The sequence below is a fragment of the Rhinolophus hipposideros genome (assembly GCF_964194185.1).
Source record: "Rhinolophus hipposideros genome assembly, chromosome: X".
In the NCBI taxonomy this organism is placed as follows: domain Eukaryota; kingdom Metazoa; phylum Chordata; class Mammalia; order Chiroptera; family Rhinolophidae; genus Rhinolophus; species Rhinolophus hipposideros.
Window position 1 is genome coordinate 94287336 of NC_138046.1, and position 12128 is coordinate 94299463.

General features: G+C 34.4%; 2 protein-coding genes across 16 annotated transcripts in view; one reads left to right on the plus strand and one right to left on the minus strand.

Moving 5' to 3' along the window:
* The window catches only part of CASK (calcium/calmodulin dependent serine protein kinase), a 416202-nt gene that overhangs the window by 211034 nt on the left and 193040 nt on the right, over positions 1–12128 (plus strand). The gene's annotated exons all lie outside the window — the stretch shown is intronic.
* On the minus strand, positions 7105–8115 carry GPR82 (G protein-coupled receptor 82; the record flags this gene model as incomplete). Its single annotated transcript, XM_081042325.1, has 1 exon — positions 7105–8115. The coding sequence occupies one exon, from the start codon at positions 8113–8115 to the stop codon at positions 7105–7107; it is 1011 nt and encodes a 336-aa protein (XP_080898451.1).

Here is a 12128-nt window from a genome sequence, read left to right on the forward strand (position 1 = left end):
ATATACAAAAACAAACACAAAAACATTTTTATTGTGATATAATTTGCATACCATACAATTAAACTATTTAAAGCATATGTTTCAATGGCTTTTTAGAATATTCACAGATACGTACAATCATCATCACAGTCAATTTCAAAACATTACATCACCTCAAAGAAACCCAATACTGTTGAGCTATAGTTCACCCCTCACCATTCACCCCTTTATTGCCCTTCCTGCTCAGCACTAAGTAACCACTAATCTATTTTTTGTCTCTATAGATTTTTCCTATTCTGGGCACTTCATGTAAATGGAATAATATAAATATGTGGTCTTTTGTGTAGCTTCTTTGACTTAGCGTAATATTTGCAAGTTGCCCGTGTTATAGCATGTGTCAGTACTTCATTCATTTTGTGGCCAATTAATATTCCATTGTATGGATAGAACACATTTTGTTCATCCATTCATCAGTTAATGAACATTTGGATTGTGTCCACCTTTTGACTATTGTGAATAATGATGCAGTAAACATCCATGTAAATAAACAACTCTATATAAATTTTTGTGTAGACAAATGTTTTCATTCATCTTGGGCAAATGCTTAGGAGTAGAATTGCTGGGTCATATGTTAACTCAGGGGTTAATCATTTAAGGAACTGCCAGAAATGTTTTTAAACATGGCTGCACCACTTTACATTTCTACCAGCTATGTATATCCTCATCATTACTTGCTATTACTTGACTTTTTAATCTATCCATCCTAATGAATGTGAAGGAACGTCTCATTGTGGTTTTGATTTGCATATTGTGCATCTTTTCAGCTGCTTATTGGCCATTTGTATGTCTTCTTTGGAGAAATAGCTATTCAAGTCCTTTGCCCATTTTTAAACTGGGTTGTCTTTTTATTACTGAGTTATATCAGTTCTTTATGTATTCTAAATACAAGTACTTTATCTAATATATGATTTTAAAATATTACCTCCCATGCTATGGGCTGTCTTTTCATTTTATTAAGAATGTCCTTTGAAACACAAAAGTTTTTAATTTTGATGAAGCCCAGTTTATCTATTATTTTGTTGCTCATGCTTTTGGTGTCATATCTAAGAAGCCATTGCCAAAACTGAGGTCATAAATATTTACCCTTGTGTTTTCTAACAGTGTTATAGCTTTGGTTTAATTTAGTTTAATTCTTTGGTCTATTTTGAGTTAAGTTTTGTATATGGTGTGAAGTAAGGGTCCAACTTCATTCTTTTGCATGTGACTATACAGTTGTCCCAACACCATTTGTTGAAAAGACTGTTCTTTACCCATTGAATAGTCTTGGCACCTTTGTCAAAAATAAGTTTACTATAGACATATGAATTTATTTCTGGACTCTCAATTCTATTCCACTGATTTACACTTCTATTCTTATGCCCATACCACACAGTCTTCATTACTGTTGTTTTTTAGTAAGTTTTGAAATCAGGAATGTGAGTCTTCAAACTTTACTTCTCTTCTTCAAATTCTTTTGACCATTCTGAGCCCCATGAAATTTCATATGAATTTTTAAATCATCTTGGCAATTTCTCCAAAGAAGTCATCTTGGATTTTGATAGGAATTGCATTGAATCTGTAGATAATTTGGGGGAATATGCCATCTTAACAATACTAAATTTTATAATCTATGAAGATGGGATATCTTTCCATTTATTTAGATATTCTTTAATTTCTTTCAACCATGTTTTGTAGGTTTCAGAGTACAAATTTTGTGGTTTTGTTAAATTTATTCCTAAATATTCTTTTTGATGCTATTGTCAGTGAAATACTTCAAATATTTCCATTTCTGTTTATTGCTAATATAAAGAAAAGCTATTTTGTTGTTGCTTATTTATCTAGCATCCAGCCACCATAGCTTTTTTTGTCTTTATTGAATTACTTGAATTTTCTAAATACGTAATTATATAACCTGCAAAAAAAGACAATTTCATCATTTCTTTTCATGTATTTAAATTGTCTTTTTGTTCATTTTTCTTTCCAATTGCATTAGCTAGAGCAGTGTTGAATAACAGTGATGAAATGAGGCACCCTCTCTTGGTCATTATTTAATGACACTGGCTTTAGAATTTCTGTTTGCTGTTTAGTTTGAGTGAAAGGGAAGTATAGTACTTAAAAAGTGTGTATTCTGGAGTCCGACAGTGCAAGTCTGAATCATAAGTTAGTTACTAGATTTGTAACCTTAAAGAACTTACCTAACCTTTCTGTTCCTCAGCTGTAAAGTGAGTGTAAGAATAACACTGACTTACAGGGTTGTTGTGCTGATTACGTTATTCCCCTGTCTTCTGAGTTTCTGGGTGGCAAATGAGAAGTCTGATTTTAGTCTAGATTCTCTTAGTAAGTTAGCTTGTTTTTTCTCTGTCTGGAATTTTGAAAGCTTTAAAAAAGTTTTCCTTGGAATTGAGGAATTTTGCCAGGCTAATCCTGCCTGAAACTTGGTGTGCCCTTTCGATCTGAAAATGTTTGAGATTCTACTCGGGGGGAAGAAGGGCAATGACCTCAGACTCCTGTACTTGGCCATTATATCATTCATATATGAGTGCCAAAATTTTTTTTTAAATTCTAGGCAATGACAATATCAACTATTGACAATAATGTGGAACAAAGGGAACTTTATGCTGATAGGAGTCAAAATTGCCAAAGCCTCTTTTCATATTATGGAATAGAGTTAAAGAAATGAACACCTGTGACCCACAAATCCACTCCAGGGTGTATATCTTAGAGGGTTCTGGCCCATGAGCACCAGAAGACTGGCCTTGTACAAGCAGCACTGTTACAATAGCAAAAAACCGAAAACTAGAAACCACCCAAATTTCACCAGCAGAAGAATGAATCCATAAATTGTGTTTTATTCATGACAATGCTACACAGCAGTGAAAAAGAAGGAACTGTAATATGCGCAGTCTGGACAATCTTGGGAACATCACATTGAGGGGGAAAAGGCAGAGGACAGAAGGATATACACAAAATAACTCAATTGCATGAGGTTTGAAAACATGCAAACTAAACAATGTCATGTTTAGGGCCACAAGCATGTAGTACAACATTAAAGAACAGCAAGAGAATGATAAATGAACAAAAATTAAGGGGCGTGACTGCCTATCATGTTTCCCCAAAAATAAGTCCTAACCGGACAATCAGCTCTAATGCGTCTTTTGGAGCAAAAATTAATATAAGACCCGGTCTCATATTGTATTATATAAGACCCAGTATTCTATTCTATTCTGTTCTATTCTGTTCTCTTCTATTCTATTCTATATTAAAGACCCAGTCTTATATTATAGTAAAATAAGATCAGGTCTTATATTAATTTTTGCTCCAAAAGACTCATGAGAGCTGATTGTCCGGCTCAGTCTTATTTTCAGGGAAACACAGTCTGAGAGAGGGTGGGCCAGGGATGGGACCTGGGAGGGTTCATAGAGGGCTTCAAAGTTGACATACGAGGTCTGACAACTAAGTACACGAACTTGTTGCAACAATGTTGCTAACCTTGTTTTGATATCAGAGGGATTATTCATTATGAATTTGTACCAACTGGATAAAGAGTTAACCAAGTTTACTATTTGGAAGTGCTGAAAAGGTTGTATGAAGAAGTTAAGATGACCTGAACTTTTCGCCAACAATTCATGGCTCTTGCATCACGACAATGCACCAGCTCACACTGCATTGTCTGTGAGGGAGTTTTTAGCCAGCAAACAAATAACTGTATTGGAACACCCTCCCTCCTCACCTGATCTGGCCCCCAATGACTTCTTTCTTTACCCGAAGATAAAGGAAATATTGAAAGGAATACAGTTTGATGACATTCAGGACATCAAGTGTAGTATGATGACAGCTCTGACGGCCATTCCAGAAAAAGAGTTCCAAAATTGCTTTGAAGGGTGGACTAGGCACTGGTGTCAGTGCATAGCTTCCCAAGGGGAGTACTTCGAAGGTGACCATAGTGATATTCAGGTATGTAGCACTTTTCTAGGATGAGTTCGTGAACTTAATTGTCTGACCACGTACGGTCCTGTTTCTTAAGCTAGGTATTGGGCACACGAGGGTTCCTATATTGTTCCTCTTTATACCTTATGCATTTTCACAAATACTCTTGTTAGTCTCACTATTAAACTAAGGAAAGAGGGTTTACTGTGAAAGGAGGTAGAGAAAGGAGGCAGTAGCTGGAAGGGCATGTGGGCTTGGGGTGATGGCGTATGCAAGGTGGGAATGGTAGAAGTAGTCCACCTAGGTGCACTGTTTGTAGAGAATTTAAAACATAATAGAACCAACTAAAAGTAAAAAAGAAGAAGAAGGAGAAGAAGGGGGGGGGAGAGAGAGAGAGAGAGAGAGAGAGAGAGAGAGAGAATGAGAGAGAGAGAGAGAGAGAAGAATAAGAAGGAGGAGGAAGAGGAGGGGGGTGGTGGGAGGAGGAGGAGGAATAATCTTGTTGCTCTAAATAAAAATTTTGTTTTTCTGAAACTGTATTTGACTATAACTCACAAACACATTAAAAACATTGCTTTTCTGAAATCCACACTTTAAAGTTAGGGTAAATATGGCAAGTGATATTTCATGTAAAATATTTAAGTGACATTAAACATCAAAAAATTCAACATCACAATGGGATTTATAGATGATGTAATACAGAATTGTACACCTGAAATCTATGTAATTTTACTAACAATTATCACCCCAATAAATTTTTTAAAAAATTTCAAATAAAAAGTTTAAAAAAAATTCAACATGATTTACAATCACCTGTTCAGGAAAGCATCTGTGGTGTAAAGCTAAAGATGGTAAGTTTAATAAGCTCAGTACAGAGAATTAAAATGCAAGTTTTCTGTCAGAATGAGTAACTTAAAGAGAAATTGCATAACTCTGTTTCTTTTCTAAATGCAGGAAACTGACAATATCTTTTATTTAAAAGTAGTAGCAATGTAAAGTGATGTTTTTTAACTAATAATCTTTAGAAGTTTATATATATATATATATATATAATCCTAAATGCGGTGAGATTTAATGCAATATAGCATATGTTAAATGAAAACTACTGATCATCTTCTCAGCTCCTCTTAGTCTAATGAATTTTGGTTTTAAAACTTGCGTAAGAATAAAAGCACTGGTAAAACTACTGGTATAACTGATGTCTCAGGAACTCTCCTGGTCAACTTTGAGTTATTCTGTGATTATCATGTCTATGAAATTACAAGATTGGACACCTCTGTTTACAGCCAGCGCTCAGGGAGTCACCTGGAGTTGCTGGGTCTGCCTTTGTTTCAGCAAATCAATCAGCCAGAAATCAGATTGCTACTATAAAAGAATAGGTGTACATGGTAAATATTTGAAGCCAGCATGTGTTTTTTTTCAGACTTTTCTCTGAACATTTTCTTCTCTCAGTTAAGCATGGAAGTAAAAAATAGAAAACTGTTTTCTATTCTTTTAAAATTAAAATTATGCAGATGTGTTGGAAAAACCTCTAGTGATTTTAAACACATGGCTCTTGGGGAATCTGTACAGTGAATTGTTTCTACATTTTTAATTCAGGAACAAAACATGCTCAGAGATTAAAGGCTTGGAAGTAAGTACTGTGTGAACTTACTTGAAACTTCTTTTTGAGCACTGAAGAAATTACCATGTAGAGAATAAATGAGTTTTTAAGTGGTCTCTAACCAAGTAGCAGGTTACAGTTAATGTTTATTCAACTTCAATTTTATTCAACTGTTTTTGTTTGGTTCTTATCTGAGCAGAGAATGCAAATACCGTGGGAGTAGAAATGGAAAACAGATTGTAGCTCCAAAGATGCTGATGGTCTCTTTGGGAAGATAAAACACACATTTTGTTTAATTATAGTGTATATAATTCAGAATATAGTCACCATCCTTTGTCTTACTGACAAGATTACATAGAAGAAAGAAGTGATCATTAAGAAATGCTTACTTTTTAAATATTTACTTAGGTATTAGGGAAAATCTGGGTAACTTACTTAACTATGCACTTCAGTTTTTCATCACTAAATTGGCGTACTTTAGGGTGGTGATAATTAAAATAATACAGGTAAAGCATGTAAGTAGAGTTCCTGGCACATAGCAAGTGCTTAGTAAATGATAGCTACTCATAATAATAACATGATCTGATTTAATAACAGTACCTATGAATTATGTAGTATTTTTCCATTCTACAAATGAAAAAATTAACACTTAAAGAGGGTAAGTTGCCTATGATTGTCCAGCTAAATAAGAGGTGGAGCTAGTATTGAATCAAGGGATTCTAATAATAACTCCAGAGACCAGTCTCTCAACAATGATACTTTTAAACTGCCTTATCATTCATTCGTTTATTTCACAAAAATTAATTGAACATATGTACATGCCAGGTACTGTTTGTCATTAATAACATTATATTGAACGCAGAGGAAGATATACAAAATGTAATGGAGATTGGCATGTAATGACATTGTATTAGCTTTTTACTTTGACAAAGCCTAATCCAAATATTTAAGCATATTTATAAATAACATCTGCTTAATAAATGCTAAAATCAATGAATATTGCTTCGCCTAGTAACATGAGCCAGATAATACCAAATAAATTATTTATAAAACGTTGGATTTTTACAGTGTGTCATACATTTAGATAGGACTTAAGTGAAGAAATTTCTTATTCGCTTTTTTTTTTTACTTATTTTTAAAGTTATCAACAAAACACTATCCATAGGTGAGCTCTTGTGTTCTAACTATTACACAGCAGAAAAGTCATAAACCATTTGCTTGTTTATCCTCAGTTGTGAAATATTGTGTTCTGAATAGAAGCATCCACAGTTGAGTTTAAATAGGAAATGGTCAGTTGGTTTCATATGCAGTGAAATCCTTTTAATATGCTTGACTTTTTCCTCTGAAAGTCTTTGCCATCTCAACTTTCAGTATAGGTGGAACTGTAAAGTGAGTTTTATGATTATTTATTTGTTTGTTTGTTTATTTTTAAAAACCAAAGAGGTTTTCTGGGTGCCTATTATCAACCAAGCTATGATCTGTTGATCATGTAGTTTAGTGTCCCCAATAAAGTCATATGAATACTTTTCTATTTGGTGGTGTTTTCCATTCAGAAGTCAACCATAGGGCTGTATATGCGGTGAATCAGATTTTGAAAAGAGATTATATAGTGTCTTCTTGAACGTTTTATCTAAGAAAAGAAATATAATGGGGTCTGTGCTACTTCTGGCTGATGCAAGACAGGTGAGGATGTTTTTTATTTCGATTAAATAATTCAATTGTTTGCAATCCTGTCTTTGGTGTAGAACATAAAAAATCGGTTTAAAAATGCTATATGGAAGGAAGCAAACTATTAGTAGAATCTGAATGACCAAAAGATGCCTTTTCACAGAACTGTAAGTCAAATCTTTCTCCATAATGGATGTACAGGTCCTTATTTTTTTCAGATGGCTGACAAAAGAGTAGTATGATGTTAGTACGACCAGAAATGAAAATCCAATAAATGTGGTTCCAATGAGACCTGCAATCTGAGAGATCATGGCTCCTAGTTCCATCTTCCGGTTATAACACAGGATCTCTTCTCCTTCCGTAGCCTCTACAACTGAGTAGTATATAATAACTGGAATAATTACTCCTAGTACAACTCCCCATATGTAAACACATAGTTTTCTAGCAAAGTTGGGCTGGCGGAATTTTTTCAGTAAATGGCCATAAAATATTTTCTCGTACCACGAAGTGGTCTCTTGTGTGGAATCCTTTTTCATTAAGGTAGCATAGCGGCTTATGGCAATCCAACTTAGAATTAAGAGGCTGACAAACATACTTATATGCATGGATAGAGTTCCCAAAAAATTGACCACTCTGCATTGTGTTGATCGATATTCCCATTGAAAACCTTTCAGGAAATAGACACCCATGAAAGGCATAGCACTGCACACAAGTAAGTTTGCAGTCACAAGATGTGCTAGGTAGATGTGAGTTGAAGTTTTCTTACCTATTTTTGTTAAAAATACCCATTGAGAGAGAGAATTTCCGAAGAGACCAATGATACAAAGGAAGATGTAAGTGATTGGTAAAGCCATGGAAGAGATCATGGATGGTTGAATACACGTTGAGTTGTTGTTCATTTATATCAGATTTTCTTGAGTTTTGTCACAGGAGCTAGAACAGAATTACAGATATTTAATATTAAAATTATAGATGGTATTTAAGCTGAATGGTGTGTTGTTGTTTTATAAGCATTGAATGAAACAAAATAGGAACATAAATGTGTTGGATGGAAAGTATAGATGCCGTCTCACCTTTTCTAATCACGATTGTCCGGTTGAAATAAAAGCAAGAAGTTGATTATCGTGGATAGTACCTTTGTCTAAAAAACAAAATTTGATACAAACAGTTAAATGCCTGAGATTTCTCAGTTTATGCTAGAGGAATTGATAGTTCTTATATAGATTGTAAAGCAATTTGTAAATGACAATTGACTTTTACTTAGGAAGGAAATTTTTTCAAAAATAAGGCACATGTAAGCAGTACATACTGGCCAAAGGAAAGTGTTGCAAAAGCATTTTGTGGCCTCATTAATAGAGAGAAGACTGATTTTTTATTATCACCTTAATTGTACATAAATGCTTTTCAAAATGGTGTCTTTTCATGGGTAGGTTAAAGCATGTCTCCATAATCTAATACTATTAGAAGAGTGTCTCTTCATATTTCTGAAGTAAACTTAATTCGGTGGCGGCCGGTTAGCTCAGTTGGTTATAGCGCAGTACTCTTAGCAGGGTTGCCGGTTTGATCCCCGCATAAGCCGCTGTGAGCTGCGCCCTCCACAGCTAGATTGAAACAACTACTTGACTTGGAGCTGATGGGTCCTGGAAAAACACACTTAAAATAAATAAAAGTTTTTTTAAAAAAAGAAGTAAACTTAATTCTACACAAACAAATATTCAGGCAAGATCCTGAATTGAACAGAATGAAATTGTAGTAAACCAAGTATAAACAACAAAATCCCAGGGTCTTTCCCAAAGGGCATCAGTAATTTCATATTGCAATTACTTAATGCTAAACTATCATATTTCAATTAAAAATTTACTTTAAAATTCTATGTCAAAACTGTAGTTGCTGTGCTTGTTGGTTAGAGCGCCTTCATGTGTCTTTTTGTGTAATTGAGTATCTTGCTTTTTCAGAGAATATGTTTTTCAGAAGCTATTTTAATCACAGCATAAATGCAGGTGTGGTTTTTGCTTTTTTATGTCTTATTTTTAAATCTTTCTTCAAAAGGTACACATGAAGTGTTGGAGAGTCACATGAAAACTCCTTTTCCTTCTTATTGTTCTCATTTCCTCATTTCTTTCAGGTGGGAATAATAAAAGTTATTGGATTCTGGTCAAATAAGAAGCATGAGCTCTATTCAGAATGTGCCACACTCTGTGTTTTTCACTGTAACTTTCTAGGTAGTGCATTCTTCACTCTTTTATAATCTAGAGTGGGAATTCTCAGTCTTATTTTTTAAATCATATTCTCTCTTTTGATAAACACAAAATTTTTACCATAAACTGCCTTCTGAAATTCTTATATGCCCCCAGCCCTTCAGGGCTATTTCACTCTCTACCCCTCCTCAGAATCATGGTTATATTTTTGCATCTTGGGTTATAGAAATAGTGTATTTGAAAAAAAATCCCTATTACATGTTTGAAATAATTTTTTAAACCAAACAATACCCACCCAAAGACTTGAAAGTTTGAGAGCTGTGCAGTGTCTCTAGGTTCAAATACCAAGACTCTTAGTTAGTGTCTACCAGTGTCTTTATCACTGTATTTTATTTCTTTGCAATTTTTATTGAGAAAATAGTCCAAATGCTTCACAGTGAGTGTATCTGAATCCACAGTCTGGCAAATTGGAATTTGGTTGTAGTTAGTGTATATCCAGTTGTAAATGTATAAAAACCTAATCTGTAACTTGACTGATTTTTAAATCAGTCAACTAGAAAGTGAAATTAGCCAGTTTATTTCTTAAGAAAAATTTACCTGGTCAAAGTAGACTTTTATTTTCCATAACGAATAGAGCTTCCTTTTATGATGATATTAAAGAAAATACTAGCCCCTGCCTTATGTAGATAATACATTGCATACGAAAATCTGTAAAGGTGATAGTGCTTCTGTATTAACAGATAATATTCCTTTTCTTAACTAGACCACCTCATACAACAGCTCGTAATCTCCTATTACCCATTACCATTGCCTTGCTTTTCTCTTTCACATTAGCAAATGCTTCAGAACAGAAGGGAGGTAAAAAGACTTTCACAGATTCTACCATTATCAGACAGATGGCATTGAGACTATAGGAGCTTCATTGGAACACAAACAACTAATTCACATCTTTAGCTTCCCAAACATCAAACTTGGATCTTCTATGAACCTCTCCTTTAAAAATAAACTTTAAATGATCAAACCACTAGATAATTCTTTTCTAAAATTTGGGAAATACTGTAAAGCTTAAGAAATCAAATAAAAATCAAAAGCTACATATGCAGAATTGCTCTCCAGAAAATGTCTACAAGTCTGCATTTTCCTCAGCAGTGTCTGTCTTGAGTCACTCATGCACACATTGTGTCTCTGAAAATCTGACAAATGAAAATAGTTCTACAACTTTAACTTCAGTTGATAACGATTATCTACATTAGTATGCTGATTTTCTTAATGATCAAAATTTAAACATTTTAGTTCTGTTAGAATTATACAGAGTTCAATTTTAAGCTAACAGTAAGTGATCAGTCTTACCTGTACAAGTAGTTTATGCCAATCAAGGCCTGGTTATTCAAGCCAGTGATGCTAAACTTCAGACTGAAAATTCTCTTCCAGTATCCTTCAGTGTTTGTCAGTGTGAACAGATTCTTGCATGACACCAACGACAGTGGTTTAAAAAAAAAAGGAAATTAAACAGTATAAAGAAGCTCAATAGTTATGGTAAATGTAGCAATGCCTCCTCAAAACAACTCATTTCTCTATTTCTGTTGTGGGAGGAAGTTGGTTGACCATATATATACTTCCTTGTGATTATTTCATGAACTGGTTACAGCTCAGTTAGCTTTATAGCATGCTTGACTGAAGTTAAGTTTAGAGGTTTAATCCCCATGGCTAGTTTATAAACACAGTGATAGAGGGAACCACTCTGTATTGACCCAATAAAATGTTGGTAAAAACTTGTCTGTAAAGTCATTTGTGGATGGCTTACTCGCAATGCAACTTTATCAACAAAACTCAAAAGTTTTCTTACCTACAGCAGCTTACTGGAATCAAATACCATAGAGCTAGAATAGAACTTCATGATCACCTATGGGTATAAACCCTTTGTTTTAAGGACAAAGAAGTGAAGCCCAGCACAGCACACTGTAAGTACAGACTGCACCCAGGGGTTTGGGTCCCAACTTCGTTACTAAGAACTAACCAATCCGACTTCGAATTGCCTTGTGCTGCCTCCATTCAGATTTAACATTGGTTTAGAGCTTTTCATAATGAATTTGGGGAATCCTGGAAAGTACTAGAATCTGAAGACCAAATATGCTTCCGATAAAATGAATAGTTATGATATAATGAACTGTGAAACCAGTTTCACATGTAGAATTGTTTAACGAGTCTGAACTAGTCACTAAATGAAAGTCAAGTGTATGCAGCTGGGGAGCCAGACCTGCGTCATGCACTACCCTTTCTTGGAAGTTAAACCAGTGGGAGTCTGAGAATGGGAACAGAAATCTAATCTCGTCAAATCTAAGTTATCAGTAAATCTACATTTAAAATTAATACAAGGACTTTGCCATTTCCCAGGGCTTACCTTATTTCACGTTTGTTGCGTAAATTCTCCCTAATGTCTGCTAATATTTGTCTGTAAAACAAAATTGAGAACTACCTTAGTGTCTGGATTTTGTTCTGCTTCTGCTCATCTTTGCCATGCTTGCCATCATTTAATTAAGAATAGCAATTCACCCAGATTATATGGCCACAATGGCAGAGTAATTTGGCCTCTGGAATTTGTATCATTTTTACTTCAACAATTTTTACTTCATTTTTACTTCAACAATTTTTTGGTTCTAAGGAATTACTTAGAACCGAAAAAAACCAGTTTGAAGTAATTTAGAGAAGAAAAG